Genomic DNA, 22,475 nt, shown 5'->3' with positions numbered 1-22,475 from the left:
CAAACGGCAGGCAGCAGAGCATGTCAGATTACGGACGTGGTGTACTGTAGTTTCACTGGAAGCCCAGCCTTTTTACAGCGGCACGAAAACCCACCACTCTCTCTGAGCTTCTCGCCTCTCTTTGTCTGAATCATTTTGACTGGGTGACCTTTGTTTTGTCTCAGCGCTTCATTTATTTATATTTCTGCAGGAGGTTTGAATAAATAGGGCTTTGAAGCCTTTTTAAGATTATTACTGTGACTCAAGGTAATTCCTTTGTTTTGTCTGGATGCTCAGGATCACCTGCTGAATGATGCTTTACATATCAACAATCTCTAAAGGGGCCATGACCTTTTGAACCCAGAGATGAAGTGTTGTGACAAAAGCACACATCTTCAAGTAGTAGGTGAGGCTGCAGGCTCACTGAGAAGAATTAACAGCCAATCTTTAGGCCAGGGATCATCAATTAGATTCAGCCGCGGGCCGATGTTTTTTGTGAGAGGATGGTCGGGGGCCGGACCATAATTACAAATCATTTGTAGACTGCAAATTGACCACAAGAAGCCCAAACAGATATATTTGACTACAAAATCATAATTTCAAACGTTACATATATTTGTATATGATCACGTGTCTCTCTGTTATGCGTGGGAATACTTGGGAACCGATTTTCAAAATTAAAATCACTTGGAGCTGATATCCTGTTTTTTTTACTGTCCAACAATGAAAATGTTTAAAAAATACAGTACCAGTCAAAAGTTTGGATACACCTACTCATTCAAGGGTTTTCTTTATTTTTTTACTATTTTCTAGAATAATAGTGAAGACATCAAAACTATGAAATAACACAAATGGAATCATGTAGTAACCAAAAAAGTGTTAAACAAATCAAAATAGATTTTATATTTTATATTCTTTAAAGTATCCACCCTTTGCCTTGATGGCAGCTTGGCACACTCTTGGCATTCTCTCAACCAGCTTCACCTTGAATGCTTTTCCAACAGTCTTGAAGGAGTTCCCACATATGCTGAGTACTTGTTGGCTGCTTTTCCTTCGCTCTGCGGTCCAACTCATCCCAAACCATCTCAATTGGGTTGAGGTCGGGTGACTGTGGAGGCCAGGTCATCTGATGTAGCACTCCATCACTCACTTTCTTGGTCAAATAGCCCTTACAGAGTCTGGAGGTATGTTGGGTCATTGTCCTGTTGAAAAACAAATGATAGTCCTACAAAGCACAAACCAGATGGGATGGCATATCGCTGCAGAATGCTGTGGTAGCTATGCTGGTTAAGTGTGCCATGAATTCTAAATAAATCACTGAAGGTGTCACCAGCAGAGCACCCCCACACAATCACACCTCATCCTCCATGCTTCACGGTGGGAACCACACATGCAGAGATCCACCATTCACCTACTCTGCATCTCACAAAGACACGGCGGTTGGAACCAAAAATGTCAAATTTGGACTCATCAGACCAAAGGACAGATTTCCACCGGTCTAATGTCCATTGCTCATGTTTCTTTGCCCTAGCAAGTCTCTTCTTATTATTGGTGTCCTTTAGTTGTGGTTTCTTTGCAGGAGTTAGACCGTGAAGGCCTTATTCACGCAGTCTCATCTGAACAGTTGATGTTGAGATGTGTCTGTTACTTGAACTCTGTGAAGCATTTATTTGGGCTTATCCTCCGCAACAGAGGTAACTCTGGGTCTTCCTTTCCTGTGGCGGTCCTCATGAGAGCCAGTTTCATTATAGCGCTTGATGGTTTTTGACTGACCTTCATGTCTTAAAGTAATGATGGACTGTCGTTTTCTCTTTGCTTATTTAAGCAGTTCTTGACATAATATGGACTTGATCTTTTACCAAATAGGGCTATCTTCTGTATACCAACCAACCCTACCTTGTCACAACAGAACTAATTGGCTCAAACGCATTAAGAAGGAAAGAAATTCCACAAATTAACTTTTAACAAGGCACACCTGTTAATTGAAATGCATTCCAGGTGACTACCTCATGAAGATGGTTGAGAGAATGCCAAGTGTGTGCAAAGCTGTCATCAAGGCAAAGGGTGGCTGATTTGTTTAACACATTTTTGGTTACTACATGATTCCATGTGTGTTATTTCATAGTTTTGATGTCCACTATTATTCTACAATGTAGAAAATAGTACAAATAAAGAAAATCCCTCGAATGAGTAGGTGTGTCCAAACTTCTGACTGGTACTATATAATATTATTATTATTTATTTATTTTTATCTGAAAATTTGGGGGGCCAAATTAAACCACCTGCAGGCCAAATTGGGGGAACCCTGCTGGTTCCTTTAGTAGATTGTTCTAATAATAGCTGTTATAACAAATATAATTAATTCATTTATTTTTCAGGAAAGGTGACACTGAATGTCCCATATACTTGGAAAAATGGCTTTTAGAGTTTTACCCAGGCTAGTGCAGGGGTTGGCAACAGGCGGCCCGTGGGCCAAAACAAGCCCGCAAGTGTTTTTTTGGGGGGGGTTCGTTTTTGGTAAATAAAATACTAAAATTAACAGGAAAATAGTTTAATTTAGGAAATCTGTTCCCAAGTATTCCAACAAATAAAAAAGGAAACATACAGTAAGTGCACAAAACATGCTCTTTCCATGACATAGACTGACCAGGTGAATCCAGGTGAAAAGCTATGATCCCTTATTGATGTCACTGGTTAAATCCACTTCAGTCAGTGTAGATGAAGGGGTGGAGACAGGTTAAAGAACTATTGTATATCTCTCTCTCTCTATATATATATAGAGAGAGAGACAGATACAAATACCCCCTTTTCGCAATTTTTACCCCCTTTTTTCACCCCAGTTTCGCAATTTAGGGGCGGCAGGTAGCCAGCCTAGTGGTTAGAGTGTTGGGCCAGTAACCGAAAGGTTGCTGGATTGAATCCCTGAGGTGTCGAGGTAAAACTCTGTCGTTCTGCCCCTGAACAAGGCAGTTAACCCACTGTTCACCGGTAAGCTGTCATTGTAAATAATAATTTGTTCTTAACTGACTTGCCTAGTTAAATAAAGGTTACATTTAAAATAAAATAAAAATATCCAATTGCAATCCAATTACAATCTTGTCTAATCGCTGCAGTTCCCCAACAGGCTCGGCATAGGCGAAGGTCGAGTCATGCGTCCTCCGAAACATGACCCACCAAACCGCGCTTCTTAACACCTGCCCGCTTAACCCGGAATCCAGCCGCATCAATGTGTCGGAGGACACACCGTTCAACTGACGACTGAAGTCAGCCTGCAGGCACCCGTGCCCACCACAGGCAGTCGTTAGAGCACGATGAGCCAAATAAAGCTCCCCCGGCCAAACCCTCCCCTAACCTGTTGCTGGATTTTTTACGTTCAACAGTTTCCCGTGTGGATCAAGAATTGTCTACCACCCAAAGGACATCCATCCAACTTGACACAACTGTGGGAAGCATTGGAGTCAACATGGGTCAGCATCCCTGTGGAATGCTTTCAACTCCTTGCAGAGTCCATGCCCCTATGAATTGAGGTTGTTCTGAGGGCAAATGGTTGTTTTGTACACTCGGTGTATCTCAATGTATCTGAATGTGTGTCAATGTAAATAAGGTATGAAATTATTGTTATTTTCAAATATAATCTAATTTTGGGTTTAGTTGGGGTCAATTTGCAGTGTACAAATTATTATAATTATGTTTTGGTCCCCCACCATCCGCTCCGTCAAAAAATCCCACAGCTGAATCTAGTTGCCGACCCCTGGGCTAGTGTTTAAGCTGACTCAAACTCTCACCCTTCAGCATCACTGCTTCAAACACAGGGATTCCCTCTCAAGTGCTGCTCACACTTTATCCATTAGGCATCACGGGAATATCACCTCCTTTTCCTTTAGGCCTAAGTGTTCCTTACCAATGCACAGTACATCTATGTTTTATTGGAGCTGCTGGAGTGTTATTTGTATGCAAAGAACATGGGCAGCTCCTCTGTTTCCTGCTGAGAATAAGACATCCATAGGGGAGCGATCCACTCTGCCAAGAGAGAGCTCCACTCAGAGCCAGTGTCAGCTGGGATGAGTTGAATAGGGCTTTATTCACTCTCCCCCACTCGCCCCTGTGGGTCTGTCAGGTGCCTTCCTAGAAGGGAAACACATTTAAACAGCTATGCTCTGGCTAAGATTCCCATGGTAGGCTACCCCTTGTAAAGGTTCCTGACATGCAGGCTGGAGAAGTGAAAGCTCTGTGCACTGATCCAATGAAAAATACTAAAGCAAAGGAATAGAGAAATACTGGCTTAAAACATCGCCTTGACGGGTAAAAGAGGAAGAGGGACATTTATGCTTGAAATTCAGATTTGCAAAGAAACCATAGCTTTGTCAACTTGTTTTGATTGTATGCAGCAAAGTCATTGTTGAACTCAATTCCACTCCAGTCCTAAAGGCTCTTATAATTTCAGGCAGCCTTGTGAAATGCTTTTCGCTTCCTGACTAGAATAACCAGTCATGGAGTTCTTGCCATAGAACTATTACAGGATTTAGAAGTACTTCAAGTCAAGTTCAATAGCACTTCAGTCTGAGGACTTCCATGGAAATACCCTCTGACTCTTTGTTCAAACAGTTAGTGATTTTCCAGAATAAGCAACTTCCTCTCCTAAACATAAAGAGGTCTGTTGGAGCCAGTGTGTGAACCAGGTGTGGAATGAAATATTGGTAGACTGGAAGATTTGCTCTCTTTTCCTGTCCTTTGAGTCCTATGGCCTGAAAATTCATATATGGAGGAAACAAGCCATCTCTTAGGACTGTTCTTTATTCTCCCCATGATGGTGATCATTAGGGAATCGCTGCGTGCTGGTTCCCATTTAAAGGTCCAGTCGCACCGTGAGGCTTTTTCCCACTACCCATCCCCCTTACATCACTTATCTTTCCCATAGAAAATCTCTACAGCAACATCAAGACGTACTGTACATACAGTGTGTCCATTTCTATAGCAAGATGCACTTTCCTGCTGGCCTGACACAGAAGTGCATGTTCAGGTGTCTAAAACAGGCGTCAAACATCACACAATCTTGTTTTTCTTTCCACAGGTCATCGCTGACCTGCCCTCATTGTCATAAACAGAGCAACACCTTTGACCCTTTCCTCTGCATTTCACTTCCCATCCCTCTGCGCCACACCAGGTGAGTAATATCCTTGGTTAGTGCACCAACCATACTGAATACACAACCATGCAACACATCACACCACACCATGGTACTACGTGCAGCTATTGGGAGACATCTGTCAGTGAGAGTCAAAGCCGTAGTAGACGGAAAGACTTGCCTTAGGTACAGACGTAGAAATACACTGTAGACAAGACTCAAGCACTGGTGTCTTTTTAACGTCCCTTTCAGTCCTCTAGAGGCTCATAATGTTAGAGGAATGGATAAAGATCTGGAGTAGCACAGAGAAACAATAGACCTGGCTGAGATGGAGTGTACTTGAAGCCCAGATGAAAGCCCTGAGGAGCACCACCTCAGAAACCAGGAACAATGTCACATTCATGCCCAGGTCACAAAGATCACTCCATCCCTGCTTGGCCGCTGTTAGCCTGTTCAGGAAATCAATTTTTGAGGAGTTAGTCCCCCCCAAGCCCTTACTCTTCAAGCACCTACACCCTCTCATTAATTGTGCTCTTTGTGAAGACTTTTGACAACTTTGTTTTTTGTTAAAAGCAGAAGATAATGTTTCCTCTCACACACCGCCTGACCAAAAACTGAAGTCAAAACAGTATGGTTCTCACCTTTATTCTCCAGTGCAGATGGAGGAGTTGTCCTAATTGGAAAGAGGTGTTAAACTCATCGATTGACTCTAAATCATATCTCAGATTCCTGTGCTGGGGTGTCATAGAAGTGCATGCAGCTGTGTCCTATTGAGGTCCCAGGGTGTGCCTAGCAAATTCAAAAGCCTAACACACACTCATCTATCCAATCCTACACCACAAATGGACACTACAACGTTGATCTCATACTGTAGATCGTCATTCATACTGAGCATCCAACGTAAAGCTAGAGTCCTTAGTTATGAATATGAGAGTGGTTACATATTTCCAGCCCCATCCCTTAGCTTTTTAGTGATAAATGGGCGGGAAGCACGCTTTGTTATTGTTTCAATTAAGGATTCTAGCTTTAACAGGTATTATTTAGAGCTCTCTATTTGTGACACATACAGTCATTGAAATAGTTCTCAGTCTCTTTGGAGCAACTGGAGTATCAATAAACGTTAAGTCCAGGCACGACACCCTCCTAGAGAATTTTTTTCCCTTTAATCATATCACAATCATCTTTTACCCGTTGAATGTAGACACAAATATAATACTTTTTTGTATAAACATAATTCCGAATTATATAAAAAAATATGCAAATGAGCCAATTCTCATTAGTATGCTCATATTTGCATATCACGCAAATATATTTTTCTGGACACTGGATGAAGTCACCCTAAATGATTTGGTTTCATTTCATTAAGACACTCCAGGACCAGACTTGTCCGGAGCAGATTGTGGATAAATACATTTTTAATCTTTCTATCTGTAAAATAGTAAAGACATGTACGTAAAATGCGGGTTTTTTTCAAATACTTTTTAAAATCTAGAATATAAACTTCACAACATCAATAATTCCCTCTGAGCAAGTCTGGAGAATATATCTAAGGATAACCACTAGTTTTCATAATAATCGGAAATCGGTATTTTTGGGCGCCGATTTTTTTTTTTTTTACACCTTTATTTAATCTTTATTTAACTAGGCAAGTCAGTTAAGAACACATTCTTATTTTCAATGACGGCCTAGGAACGTTCTGCCTCTGTCGTTCTGCCTTCAGGGGCAGATTTTTAACCTTGTCAGCTCGGGGGATCCAATCTTGCAACCTTACAGTTAACTAGTCCAATGCTCTAACCTGATTACATTGCACTCCACGAGGAGCCTGCCTGTTACGCGAATGCAGTAAGCTAAGGTAAGTTGCTAGCTAGCATTAAACTTATCTTATAAAAAACAATCAATCAATGACTGCCATTGCTCCAATGTGTACTTAACCATAAACATCAATTCCTTTCTTAAAATCAATACACAAGTATATATTTTTAAACCTGCATATTTAGCTAAAAGAAATCCAGGTTAGCAGGCAATATTAACCAGGTGAAATTGTGTCATTTCTCTTGCATTCATTGCACGCAGAGTCAGGGTATATGCAACAGTTTGGGCCGCCTGGCTCTTTGCGAACTAATTTGCCAGAATTATGACATAACATTGAAGGTTGTGCAATGTAACAGGAATATTTAGACTCATGGAGGTTGTGCAATGTAACAGGAATATTTAGACTCATGGATGCCACCCGTTAGATAAAATACGGAACGGAATAAACGTTTTGTTTTCGAGGTGATAGTTTCCCGGATTAGTAACAGGTATATGGTTTAGAGAGAAATAGTCGACGCGTTATAATTCCTGTAATAACTTGCGGCTGAACTTGAAAGGGGTTCCTTCGTTATTTTACCGTTCATGTCTTCCATAGAGAATGTCTTGATCTACTTCAAATAAGGTCTGTGTTTCGCGGAGGAGCAGACTGACAGGGGACCATGCAGACAAGCTCTGCTTTCTGCACTACAACCTAAAACTTAGTGCTAGCTGCGCCACCAGAGTCTCTGGGTTCGCGCCCAGGCTCTGTCGCAGCCGGCCGCGACCGGGGGGTCCGTGGGGCGACGCACAATTGGCCTAGCGTCGTCCGGGTTAGGGAGGGTTTGGCCGGTAGGGATATCCTTGTCTCATTGCGCTCCAGCGACTCCTGTGGCGGGCCGGGCGCAGTGCGCGCTAACCAAGGGGGCCAGGTGCACGGTGTTTCCTCCGACACATTGGTGCGGCTGGCTTCCGGGTTGGAGGCGCGCTGTGTTAAGAAGCAGTGCGGTTTGGTTGGGTTGTGCTTCGGAGGACGCATGGCTTTCGACCTTCGTCTCTCCCGAGCCCGTACGGGAGTTGTAGCGATGAGACAAGATAGTAATTACTAGCGATTGGATACCACGAAAATTGGGGAGAAAAGGGGATCAAATTTAAAAATAATAAAAATAAAAATAATAAAAAATATAAAAGTGTTCATTGTTCATTCAGTATTGTTGCAATTGTCATTATTACAAAAATGTGTGTGTGTGTATGATATATATAAATACATTTCAACATTTTTTTTTTTTAAATCGGCCGATTAATCGCTATCTGCTTTTTTGTCCTCCAATAATCGGTATCGGTGTCGGCGTTGAAAAATCATAATCGGTCGACCTCTAATAACCACACAACATTTAGTGAATGCAGATGCTTCTGAAGCTGAGTATTTTTTGGGGGAGTGTGGGAAGAGTCTGACTTTCGGGAAATGGCGGTTAAAGAAAAGTACACTGAATTTAGAATACCAAATGCCTATTTAGACCCAGTCATCATCTCTTCAAGGTAAGTTTCTAAATATAGTCCAGTTTGTAACGCTCGCTATGAAATGGGCTTCTAAATTAGTGTGTAATTTAATGTTGTAAGCTTTAAAATGATTAAAGTGGTTCAAATGCATTAATATGTTGATGACGGTAGAATGATAAACTAAAGAAATTATAAATAAGTACATAAGTATTCAGACCCTTTGCTTTGAGACTCGAAATTGAGCTGAGGTGCATCCTGTTTCCATTGATCATCCTTGGAGTCCACCTGTGATAAATTCAATTGATTGGATATGATTTGGAAAGGCACACACCTGTCTATATAAGGTCCCACAGTTGACAGTGCATGTGAGAGCAAAAACCCAGCCATGAGGTTGAAGGAATTGTCCGTAGAGCTCCGAGGCAGGATTGTGTTGAGGCTCAGATCTGGGGAAGGGTACCAAAATATTTCTGCAGCATTGAAGGTCCCCAAGAACACAGTGGCCTCCATCATTCTTAAATGGAAGAAGTTTGGAACCACCAAGACTCTTCCTAGAGCTGGCCACCCGGCTAAACTGAGCAATCGGGGGAGAGGGGCCTTGGTCTGGGAGGTGACCAAGAACCCGATGGTCACTCTGACAGAGCTCCAGAGTTCCTCTGTGGAGATGGGAGAACCTTCCAGAAGGACAACCATCTCTGCAGCACTCCACCAATCAGGCCTTTATGGTAGAGTGGCCAGACGGAAGCCACTCCTCAGTAAAAGGCACATGACAGCCCACTTGGAGATTGGCAAAAGGCACCTAAAGGACTCTCAGAACATGAGAAACAACAGTCTCAGGTGTGATGAAACCAAGATTGAACTCTTTGGCCTGAATGCCAAGCATCACATCTGGAGGAAACCTGGCACCATCCCTACGGTGAAGCATGGTGGTGGAAGCATCATGCTGTGGGGATGTTTTTCAGCAGCAGGAACTGGGATGAACGCAGTAAAGTAAAGTAAAGTACAGACAGGTCCTTGATGAAAACCTGCTCTAGAGCACTCAGGACCACAGACTGAGCCCACCTTTCAACAGGGCAAGAACCCGAAGCACACAGCCAAGACAACGCGGGAGTCGCTTCGGGACAAGTCTCTGAATGTCCTTGAGTGGCTCAGCCAGAGCCCTGAATTGAACCCGATCGAATATCTCTGGAGAGACCTGAAAATAGCTGTGCAGCGACGCTCCCTATCCAACCTGACAGAGCTTGAGAGGATCTGCAGAGAAGAATGGGAGAAACTCCCCAAATACAGGTGTGCCAAGCTTGTTGCGTCATACCCAAGAAGACTCAAGGCTGTAATCGCTGCCAAAGGTGTTTCAACAAAGTACTAACTAAGGTAAAATTTCGAAATACCTATTTTTGCTTTGTCATTATGGGGTATTGTGTGTAGATTGATGAGAAAACAACTATTGAATACATTTTAGAATAAGGCTGTAACGTAACAAAATGTGGAAAAAGTCAAGGGGTCTGAATACTTTCTGAACGCACTGTAGATGCAAAAATTTAATTTCAGCCTGTGGTGCCTGGCCTTAAGCAAACTGTTATGCTAATTGGAGAATCGTTTTTAAAAATCTAGCTCTAACAAACAGCTTGCCAGGCAAACTTTACATAATCGCCTCATTCGTTCTGCTTTTGGCTAATGGCATTGAATACTGTAGACAGTTATGAAAGGAAGAAACAGATGGTTTGCCTTTTAAGATTTTGTACATGGTTGTTCATGTAAAAAAAAGTGTCATAGTTTTGTATATCTCCATAAACCCTAACACAAACTAAAGTGCAGATTTTCAACACCAACAGTCATTTACACCAACCCCAACCTCACACATATACATTTATTTATTGGACTGCTACAGTACCTATTTTCTGACAGAAATGTGTTCCCACATGTCATATATACAGTATGTGGTTAGTTATCATCTAGTGTGTTAACCAGTGTGGCAGAGTCAGCCCGACATGGACCCATATTGATGTTGTACCCTAACATGGAACCCAAACCGGCTGCGCGCGTGCGCCATCGTGCGCTATCGTGCATAAATGTATTTTGTCCCCTCACACCAAACGCGATCACGACACGCAGGTTCAAATATCAAAACAAACTCTGAACCAATGACATTCATTTGGGGACAGGTCGAAAAACATTAAACATGCATGGCAATTTAGCTAGTTAGCTTGCATTTGCTAGCTAATTTGTCCTATTTAGCTAGCTTGCTGTTGCTAGCTAATTTGTCCTGGAATATAAACATTGAGTTGTTATTTTACCTGAAATACACAAGGTCCTCTACTTCGACAATTAATCCACACATAAAACGGCCAACCGAATCGTTTCTAGTCATCTCTCCTCCTTCCAGGCTTTTTTCATATCTGAACTTATATGGTGATTGGCATCTACACTTTTACCACAAGAACCGGCAAAACATTTCATCTTTCAATCACCCACGTGGGTATAACCAATGAGGAGATGGCACGTGGGTCCCTGCTTCTATAAACCGATGAGGAGATGGGAGAGGCAGGACTTGCAGCGCGATCTGCGTCAGAAATAGAAAGGACTTCTATTTTAGCGCTTGGCATCGCAGACGCTCGTTGGCGCAATAATTGAATAACATAGATTTCTAAATTTATTTTGCGACGCATGCGACATCTGGTCAGCATGTAATGGACTGAGTGGTATGGCAGGCGTCTCCATTTAAACGCATTAACTCCACTAAATGAGCCGCTCATTACAGATCATCATGTTATTACTGTAAAGATCCATCAGAGATCTTGTTGTATAATGTTCCTGTCCTCCTGAGGAAAAGGTTTGCGATTCATTATCATGATTGATTCAGCTTTGTACTCAGAGACGGGGAGCTAAATCTCTGAAAGGTGTTCTCGGGATGTAGCCACTATTTGCAGTAGCTTAGTATAATCATAGACTCAGATTACCATTCAATTGAGAGCTTTAGTTGAGTATTCAGTCACTGGGAATTGAATTCCCATAATAGGTATTGGGTGCATCATGTAACGTTATAGATTGTTAATTATCCCTATGCCTGCCTTTCTAGTTCTGAGCTGTTGAGTGTGTGGGGATGTTTTGCCACTCCCAGAATGGTTCCAAACAAGGTAATTAGTATGAATTAGTAACGCTTGCCTGCTCAGAGCACCATTGATTAACTACTGCCTTCACTGTTTGTGTCTTGAGACACAAAAAGAACCTTGATAATATGAGGCACTGTTTTGGTGTTCCTACTGCCTAGTCAAAGGCAGATAAAGGAATGAACTCAGGTGCGCCACCGGCTAAATCATATGGGGAGATCTCCCCATACCCCTCACTATAGCGTGTGCTGAGAATCCTTGACAGCCAGTGTAGAGGTTACCCTGAGTCCAGACAGCAGGGGATCTCACAGCTCAACACCCTTTACTTACTTAAGTGATAATGCCCTCGAAGCCGGTGTTTGGGGGATATATTGGCGCGAGTGTTGTTAGGCCCGAGAAGAAGTTGAGGGCCAGCAAACCGTGCCAACATATCCTCCAAACACCGGCTTCGAGGGCATTGTCACTTTTATACAATGGGTCACCAACATATTCAAATAATGATTTAAAAACGTTATTTTGATGAATTTATTCATACTATTTCATCCTTCCACAAGATATAGTCCCGACACAAATCTAGGGATGCTACCTTAGCCGACTGGTCGTTCGTTCTATCGGTTCGGTTGCCAGAGACTCAACCCAGTCGTTCAGTCTTTTTGTTCTTTATCTATGGACGCTACCCACTGGTTCGTTGTAAATATTCCATTGCCATATTGGCTGGCAACGTTCTTATCCCTTGCTTGCTAGCTAGCCAACTACGGCTAACTTGCAGTCACGTCGACAGTGCAGCCAGAATAACAACAAAGTAGCTGCATTTGCATTTTAAGCTGTTTTCTAGTGACATTTATTTGGATACATCCATAACAATGAGCTAATGATGCACAATTTCACCTGGCGTAGAACATGTGCTCTCTCGTCAGGACACTGTTGTTTGAGAGCTAGCCAACAACACAGCTAACACAATCACTTCAAGTTGAAGCTGGAAAAACTTCAAACTAGCTGCACTTTGTTTAGTTTGACCTGTTTTCTATTGATAGTTATTTGTATATATCCATAGAAATTATGCTAATTCATGATTTAGACTGGCTGAGGAAAGCTGCCTACCTGTCTGTCTCATCACGACTCCCGACACGTTCATTACAATGGGACAGCTGGAGATCAAATTTGAATATTGAAACAATATTGCAAATGTCGGAGAGACAGGCAGCAAGGTTTATACAAATCTCCGCTGTTGAAAACGAAATGTTAGATGCTTTTCATAGTGGAGTTTATAAATTGCCTGTCTGGGCTGATGAGACAGTGGATTGCTCAGTCAGATGGAACAGAGTAAATAGGCATTTTAAGTCATAGATTTAGCCGGTGGTAACTTGTGGAATAGACACCGGCTGGAATGCGGTTTTAACCAATCAGCATTCAGGATTAGACCCACCCGTTGTATAATACTGTATATCCCCCACTGCTGTGTGTCCTCTGTCCCCATGTGTGATAATGCCTGTGTGCTGGCAGTGGCATCTCTCACTCTCTCTATCATGTTAAATCTTCTCCATGGTGGATTATAGAGCAGGTCATCAACAAGACATCACAAAACTCACTTTAATTGATAATTGGCATTAGTCTGCTGGACAATGTAGATACACAGGTAAAATGGGAGCTGTCTCAGTATGGCCTTGTAAATAACAACATATCAATGACTTAGTCTCTGAAGAGCTAATGAAGGCCAGCCCACTCTGGTATAGAGGGTACAATGATTGGTGAAAGCATTGGAGTTTGTAACAACACCCCATGGGACACATTGTTCAGCATATGTAATGACGCCACAGGGGCAAACAAGTACAGTGTATCATCCATAGTCGATTACAGGCAAAAAGGTAGTGGAAACAAGTCTCTTTCTTGCTTCAAAAGAGAAACATGACTTATTTAAAATAAAAAATTGAGCCTGAGCTTTTTCACAAGACCTTCAATATGAGTTGTACTTATGTAAGCATGGACTCTCTACTGTAAGAAGATAAGGGGTGGCAGGTAGCCTAGTGGTTAGCGCGTTGGGCCAGTAACCGAAAGGTTGCTGGATTGAATCCCCGAGCTGACAAGGTAAAAATCTGTTAACCCACTGTTCCTAGTCCGTCATTGTAAATAAGAATTTGTTCTTAACTGACTTGCCTATTTAAATAAAAAAATAAGAGTCTTGTCTGTAGAATAGAGGTGCTGTACACTTGGGACCTCCCGCCTATGTCATTTTGTCATTGGCTCCCATATCTCTCTTTCTCAGAGGAGGAGGCTGACATTCTGCGTGGTGTGTCTACTCGGCTGACTACAGTCCTCACATATAGACACACATAGACTCTCACAGGTGAATCACAGGGCACATATCTCTTCAGTGTAGTGTTTTTGTACAAGCCATTTTGTCCCTTTACCCTGCCTATGTCAGCACTGCTTCTCCATGCAAAAGAGAAGTAAGAGCCAAGTGCTCAGCTTTAAAAATGCATCGACCCACAATACAGATTCCATTATTTCTTACACATAAAAAACTGTCCTAATGATCTATTATTAATGCTAAAATGTATTGATTAATTCATGAAAACTATATGTCCCTTCCTGGTCATGGACTGTAATAAAATTGGTAGCGATTTCAATGCAGCGGCTATTCTCTCTCTCTCTCTCTCTCTCTCTCTCTCTCTCTCTCCTCTCTCCTCTCTCTCGCTCTCTCGCTCTCTCTCTCGCTCTCTCTCTCGCTCTCTCTCGCTCTCTCTCTCTCTCTCTCTCTCACTCGACAGGCCTCTGTGTGTAACTCTGGTCTTCAGTACGAAGGGCCAGAGATACCTGCGCATCGGGCTGGCTGTGCCTCTCTTTGGCTCGCTGGCCTTTCTGAGAAGGATGTTGGCGGATGAGGGGAAGATCTCCCCAGACCAGGTAGGTGATCTTGTCTCACTCTTCTTGATGATGCACACTATCCTCAGATTCACTCTCACTCCATTTTCCAAGTCTCTGATTAAATAAAATGGATACTCTTGCTATCTCTCTCTCTCGCTCTCACTCTCTCTCCCTCTCTCCCTCTCTCTCTCTCACTCTCTCTCCCTCTCTCCCTCTCTCTCTCTCTCTCTCTCCCTCGCTCCCTCTCTCTCTCTCTCTCTCTTTCAGGTGATCCTGACAGAGATCTACACCACAGGCTTTCAGCGCTCCTTCTTTGATGAGGAGGATCTGACGTGCATAGCCGAGACTGACATCATCTATGCCTTCCAGGCCCCGCCCCTATACATCAGAGGAGGCTCTGCACAATTCTCAGGTAACCGTAGCAACAACTACATATTCCAGGGACATTCAGATCAATATCATCACTATCAACCAAGATCATCCAATAGAATCTGTCCCTTTTCCACTTTAGCAGGGGTCATCACAGTCCCATTATGAAATAAGCCTTTCTCAGTCAAGAGCATACAGAGGTACTGTATTAACAGAATGGGGATATACAACCTCTGTGAAATACCAGGGTATTATGTGAAAGTCTGTCCTTCCTCTGGTGGTGATAATTACATGCTCTTTGTACTGTAGCCTTTACCCTAACTGTGCACTGTTGGCACAAGCCTTCCAAACATCAGGATGAACAACTGAGGAGAAATGCATTGTTTATTTTTAAACAAGATAATGAATGTTTGTTTGTGTACTTTGGGTCTGATAGATTCCAGGAGGAACTCACAATGTAGAATAAGAAGTCCTTGGGGAACATGTGTGTTTACAAACACATTTTAAACACATTTTCAATAAAACTCAGATGCTCAGATCTACTCAAATCACCATCATTTTCCGCAAAGGTTTGCTGTCATCGAATGATTTATGTTTGAAATATCTCTCCTCTGTAATTGTACTGATGACATGTGAAGGGCAAACAGACATTGTTCCCAGAAGCCAGATTGTGTGGATAGTTTTACCACATTTTTCACTCTGGGTTGAGCAGAGCTGGGTTTGTCCCTGAAAATGATACTTCTTTGCATCACCACTGAGCAAAGTGATTAGAGAAATTTCTGTCTCTCCTTTATCATCTTTGGTTAGACCACACATAATAGACTACTCAGTTTGATTGGTCTGCACACACACACACACACACACACACACACACACACACACACACACACACACACACACACACACACACACACACACACACACACACACACACACACACACACACACACACACACACACACACAGGCAGACACTGAATCCTCCTGGGATGTTTTATCAGACTGTATACGTAGTGGGGTTGATATGGAGAGGCCTCTCTCACCACCTCCCTGCTGAACAGAGCATCCTCTCATTTCATGCACATCCAGTCTGATAACAGAACTCAAACTCACTGTTACACAATGAATACTGAGTAATCATTTTGTAATCATTATCTATTTGGCCTAAAGCTGACGGGCATGAAATGTGGTACTGTACTGACGGAGGAGGCTTCACCTCAGCTTATCATGATGAGTTGTCACTGCTCATAAACTTTTATGGTCACTGCTGCTAATGGAAGGTACATTTTGTGTACTTGAAATCAATATGCCTTTAGGGATCATGCACCTCACGCACATTAACTATGAATGGGAATGGAGTCGTATCTGTTCTTCCCCAGAACAGTGTCTACATTGATTTAAAAGACTCCTCTACTATACCACTCCTGTACTACTCTCTAGTTTACATACAGCATTCTTTACTCACTACTTCTCTCGGTATGAAAAGCATGTGGGACTCTACAGAGCTCTGTTCAGCCTCTCTGCTTGGAAGAAATCCTTTCAATAAGCAATTGACAGCGTTGGTCAGGTACAGGGCTGGCAGTGTCTTTGAGTAAAGTGGTCTCTAAAGACTGACCAGACAGCAGCTAATTTCTCCAGTTTCTGGGTCAGGAGGACTGCCATAATGGCTCTATAGCTGGAAGTTAAAGTTCCTAAAGTGTTCATGTTCGACTTTGCTCTTGTTACAGAAAACCTGAGCTCGCCTGAATTGTATAATAACTCCTAGACAGAGATGTTCAACACTAGTGTTGCAGGCTTGTGCTTTGACAAACTGGATATGTCTGAATACCTAGACTGTCTGAATGGAGTGTCTCAGGTACCAATAGAAGCTGTCAAGCTGAGGCATCAACTCAAATGAATTGTAGCACTTACTGTATGGCTAAAAAAAACAAGAGCCTTGGCACCATGCTACAGTACATTAGTTGAATTCAGAGGGTGACTCACTTTAAGCACATCAGCGACTGGCTGTCACTAATGGCTATCACTAAATGTCCTAGAATCATGTTCAAAATCATAAAAATGTGAAGCAGGGGCTGTCCACCTCTGTTTGACACACAGCCTATCAGTAATGTCACTTCACACCTTGATGAGCGGCCTGTAGAAAAAATGGTGGAGTGTGCGTGTGTCTGTGCATGGCAGCATTTTCATTTGGTGGTTGTCAGCGAGGAGAATGAGTAATTGAGTCACTGTCAACAAGGTTTACATGAACTATCTACAATGTATGGAATATCCCAGTGTGGCACAAGAGATTCATGAGAGATGATGGTGTCTGGGAGTATTTTTCCTCCTGCCTGACCTTTCATGGTATGGTGAAATAGGAAGAGAGGTGTAAGCACTTCCTATGTCAGTTTATGTAAACATTGATTCTGTACCCACAGAGCTCCATTGTCATGGCAATTCTCATAGAAGTATCTTATTTCACATTCAGTGAAGTGCATCATACACACAGATAACATGTTCTTTCCCCATCAGGTATTCCCCTTCTTCAGGTTGTATTGGGTTGACAGTGTCTTGGTTGTTCATACCAGGCTCATATTAAGGAAATTAATAACAGATTGCATGACTTCATCTAATCAATGACTGATCCAAACTCAGTCGACCCTGCATCCCACCATGACATGGTTTGTCCATTGTGTCTCTAATATAGTATGGTTGTAATACAGTATGCTGTCTGGCTGCCAGGCCATAGAGTTCCCCCTGTCAGGGCATCAGTGGGATTTTCCACATGTGCTTCAATTTACTGTCTAACAAACAGACAGGGCTTCCATTTTAGGTAGAACTGATGTGGAACGCTTGTTTGAAAAGCCCAATAATTAGTTCAGGCTCCTCAGCGTGGGCACATTCAGAAGCCTGGCTAACTAGGTCACTCAGTGGAGGAGACAAACGCCATGAAGTCATCACTAGGGCTGTTACGGTGACTGTATTACCGCCACACCGGCAGTCATGAGTCATGATGGCACTCAAATTACACATGACCGTTTAGTCATGGTAATTAAGCTTCTCCAAGCTCTGATGCTGCTGATGGTTATTAGTAGCCTACCAAACTTACTAACTGTGAAAGGATTGACGCAGGTGATAGGAAGCAGGTACAGGGAGTGAAGGTGTAATAACTGACGGACATGAAACAGAACAGGAACAGCGTCTGGACAGGAACACATAACAACAATTAATGTGGACACCACCGAGGAACAGACAGATATATAGGGGCAATCAACCACGTGAAGGAGTCCAGGTGAGTCCAATGAGCTCTGCTGCGTGTAATGATGGTGACAGGTGCGTGTAATCAAAATCAAATCAAATGTATTTATATAGCCCTTACATCAGCTGATATCTCAAAGTGCTGTACAGAAACCCAGCCTAAAACTCCAAACAGCAAGCAATGCAGGTGTAGAAGCACAGTGGCTAGGAAAAACTCCCTAGAAAGGCCAAAACCTAGGAAGAAACCTAGAGAGGAACCAGGCTATGAGGGGTGGCCAGTCCTCTTCTGGCTGTGCCAGGTGGAGATTATAACAGAACATGGCCAAGATGTTCAAATGTTCATAAATGACCAGCATGGTCAAATAATAATAATCACAGTAGTTGTCGAGGGTGCAGCAAGTCAGCACCTCAGGAGTAAATGTCAGTTGGCTTTTCATAGCCGATCATTAAGAGTATCTTTACCGCTCCTGCTGTCTCTAGAGAGTTGAAAACAGCAGGTCTGGGACAGGTAGCACGTCCGGTGAACAGGTCAGGGTTCCATAGCCGCAGGCAGAACAGTTGAAACTGGAGCAGCAGCACAGCCAGGTGGACTGAGGACAGCAAGGAGTCATCATGCCAGGTAGTCCTGAGGCATGGTCCTAGGGCTCAGGTCCTCCGAGAGAGAGAAAGAAAGAGAGAATTAGAGAGAGGATACTTAAATTCACACAGGACACCGGATAAGACAGGAGAAGTTTCCAGATATAACAAACTGACCCTAGCCCCTCGACACATAAACTACTGCAGCATAAATACTGGAGGCTGAGACAGGAGGGGTCAGGAGACACTGTGGCCCCATCCGATGATACCCCCAGACAGGGCCAAACAGGAAGGACATAACCCCACCCACTTTGCCAAAGCACAGCCCTCACACCACTAGAGGGATATCTTCAACCACCAACTTACCATCCTGAGACAAGGCCGAGTATAGCCCACAAAGATCTCCGCCACGCCACAACCCAAGGGGGGGCGCCAACCCAGACAGGAAGATCACGTCAGTGACTCAACCCACTAAAGTGACGCACCCCTCCTAGGGACGGCATGAAAAGAGCACCAGTAAGCCAGTGACTCAGCCCCTGTAATAGGGTTAGAGGCAGAGAATCCCAGTGGAGAGAGGAGAACCGGCCAGGCAGAGACAGCAAGGGCGGTTCGTTGCTCCAGAGCCTTTCCGTTCACCTTCACACTCCTGGGCCAGACTACACTCAATCATATGACCCACTGAAGAGATGAGTCTTCAGTAAAGACTTAAAGGTTGAGACCAAGTCTACGTCTCTCACATGGGTAGGCAGACCATTCCATAAAAATTGAGCTCTATAGGAGAAAGCCCTGCCTCCAGCTGTTTGCTTTGAAATGCTAGGGACAATTAGGAGGCCTGCGTCTTGTGACCGTAGCGTACGTGTAGGTATGTACGGCAGGACCAAATCGGAAAGATAGGTAGGAGCAAGCCCATGTAATGCTTTGTAGGTTAGCAGTAAAACCTTGAAATCAGCCCTTGCCTTAACAGGAAGCCAGAGTAGGGAGGCTAGCACTGGAGTAATATGATAATTTTTGGGGGTTCTTGTCAGGATTCTAGCAGCCTTATTTAGCACTAACTGAAGTTTATTTAGTGCTTTATCCGGGTAGCCGGAAAGTAGAGCATTGCAGTAGTCTAACCTAGAAGTAACAAAAGCATGGATTAATTTTTCTGCATAATTCTTGGACAGAAAGTTTTTGATTTTTGCAATGTTACGTAGATGGAAAAAAGCTGTCCTTGAAACAGTCTTGATATGTTCGTCAAAAGAGAGATCAGGGTCCAGAGTAACGCCGAGGTCCTTCACAGTTTTATTTGAGACGACTTTACAACCAACCATCAAGATTAATTGTCAGATTCAACAGAAGATCTCTTTGTTTCTTGGGACCTAGAACAAGCATCTCTGTTTTTTCCGAGTTTAAAAGTAGAAAGTTTGCAGCCATCCACTTCCTTATGTCTGAAACACAGGCTTCTAGCGAGGGCAATTTTGGGGCTTCACCATGTTTCATTGAAATGTACAGCTGTGTGTCATCCGCATAGCAGTGAAAGTTAACATTATGTTTTCGAATGACATCCCCAAGAGGTAAAATATATAGTGAAAATAATAGTGGTCCTAAAACGGAACCTTGAGGAACACCGAAATTTACAGTTGATTTGTCAGAGGACAAACCATTCACAGAGACAAACTGATATCTTTCCGACAGATAAGATCTTAACCAGGCCAGAACTTGTCCGTGTAGACCAATTTGGGTTTCCAATCTCTCCAAAAGAATGTGGTGATCGATGGTATCAAATGCAGCACTAAGGTCTAGGAGCACGAGGACAGATGCAGAGCCTCGGTCTGATGCCATTAAAAGGTAATTTACCACCTTCACAAGTGCAGTCTCAGTGCTATGATGGGGTCTAAAACCAGACTGAAGCATTTCGTATACATTGTTTGTCTTCAGGAAGGCAGTGAGTTGCTGCGCAACAGCTTTTTCAAAACATTTTGAGAGGAATGGAAGATTCGATATAGGCCGATAGTTTTTTATATTTTCTGGGTCAAGGTTTGGCTTTTTCAAGAGAGGCTTTATTACTGCCACTTTTAGTGAGTTTGGTACGCATCCGGGGGATAGAGAGCCGTTTATTATGTTCAACATAGGAGGGCCAAGCACAGGAAGCAGATATTTCAGTAGTTTAGTTGGAATAGGGTCCAGTATGCAGCTTGAAGGTTTAGAGGCCATGATTATTTTCATCATTGTGTCAAGAGATATAGTACTAAAACACTTGAGTGTCTCTCTTGATCCTAGGTCCTGGCAGAGTTGTGCAGACCCAGGACAACTGAGCTTTGGAGGAATACGCAGATTTAAAGAGGAGTCCGTAATTTGCTTTCTAATGATCATGATCTTTTCCTCAAAGAAGTTCATGAATTTATTACTGCTGAAGTGAAAGCCATCCTCACTTGGGGAATGCTGCTTTTTAGTTAGTTAGCTTTGCGACAGTATCAAAAAGAAATTTCGGATTTTTCTTTTTTTCCTCAATTAAGTTGGAAAAATAGGATGATCGAGCAGCAGTGAGGGCTCTTCGATACTGCACGGTACTGTCTTTCCAAGCTAGTCGGAAGACTTCCAGTTTGGTGTAGCGCCATTTCCGTTCCAGGGTATTGCGCTTTGTTAAATTGAGTTCCTCAGTTAGGTGGTTAACTGATTTTTGTCCTCTGACGTCCTTGGGTAGGCAGAGGGAGTCTGGAAGGGCATCAAGGAATCTTTGTGTTGTCTGAGAATTTATAGCACGACTTTTGATGTTCCTTGGTTGGGGTCTGAGCAGATTATTTGTTGCGATTGCAAACGTAATAAAATGGTTATGAGGAAAAACATTAAGATCCACAACATTTGTTCCATGGGACAAAACTAGGTCCAGAGTATGACTGTGACATTGAGTAGGTTCAGAGACATGTTGGACAAAACCCACTGAGTCGATGATGGCTCCGAAAGCCTTTTGGAGTGGGTCTGTGGACTTTTCCATGTGAATATTAAAATCACCAAAAATTTGAATATTATCTGCTATGACTACAAGGTCCGATAGGAATTCAGAGAACACAGTGAGGAACGCTGTATATGGCCCAGGAGGCCTGTAAACAGTAGCTATAAAAAGTGATTGAGTTGGCTGCATAGATTTCATGACTAGAAGCTCAAAAGACGAAAACTTATTTTTTTTTTTTGTAAATTGAAATTTGCTATCGTAAATGTTAGTAACACCTCTGCCTTTGCGGGATGCACGGGGGATATGGTCACTAGTGTAACCAGGAGGTGAGGCCTCATTTAACACAGTAAATTCATCAGGCTTAAGCCATGTTTCAGTCAGGCCAATCACATCAAGATTATGATCAGTGATTAGTTCATTGACTATAACTGCCTTTGAAGTGAGGGATCTAACATTAAGTAGCCCTATTTTGAGATGTGAGGTATCACGATCTCTTTCAATAATGGCAGGAATGGAGGAGGTCTTTATCCTAGTGAGATTGCTAAGGAGAACACCGCCATGTTTAGTTTTGCCCAACCTAGGTCGAGGCACAGACACGGTCTCAATGGGGATAGCTGAGCTGACTACACTGACTGTGCTAGTGGCAGACTCCACTAAGCTGGCAGTGCTGCCTGGCCTGCACCCTATTTCATTGTGGAGCTAGAGGAGTTAGAGCCCTGTCTATGTTGGTAGATAAGATGAGAGCACCCCTCCAGCTAGGATGTAGTCCGTCACTCCTCAGCAGGCCAGGCTTGGTCCTGTTTGTGGGTGAGTCCCAGAAAGAGGGCCAATTATCTACAAATTCTATCTTTTGGGAGGTGCAGAAAACAGTTTTCAACCAGCGATTGAGTTGTGAGACTCTGCTGTAGAGCTCATCACTCCCCCTAACTGGGAGGGGGCCAGAGACAATTACTCGATGCCGACACATCTTTCTAGCTGATTTACACGCTGAAGCTATGTTG

General features: G+C 43.1%; 1 protein-coding gene across 1 annotated transcript in view; it reads left to right on the top strand.

Moving 5' to 3' along the window:
• The window catches only part of LOC120034596 (ubiquitin carboxyl-terminal hydrolase 43-like), a 101,219-nt gene that overhangs the window by 44,193 nt on the left and 34,551 nt on the right, over positions 1–22,475 (top strand). The window contains exons 4-6 of the mRNA XM_038981201.1: positions 5,051–5,143; positions 14,265–14,400; positions 14,629–14,773. Of these exons, the coding sequence (XP_038837129.1) occupies positions 5,051–5,143; positions 14,265–14,400; positions 14,629–14,773 (374 nt within the window). The remainder of the gene's footprint in view (positions 1–5,050; positions 5,144–14,264; positions 14,401–14,628; positions 14,774–22,475) is intronic.

Source organism: Salvelinus namaycush, chromosome 41, assembly GCF_016432855.1.
Source record: "Salvelinus namaycush isolate Seneca chromosome 41, SaNama_1.0, whole genome shotgun sequence".
Taxonomy (NCBI): domain Eukaryota; kingdom Metazoa; phylum Chordata; class Actinopteri; order Salmoniformes; family Salmonidae; genus Salvelinus; species Salvelinus namaycush.
Note: the sequence above shows the minus strand (reverse complement) of the source record. Positions and strands in the feature narration are given on the sequence as shown.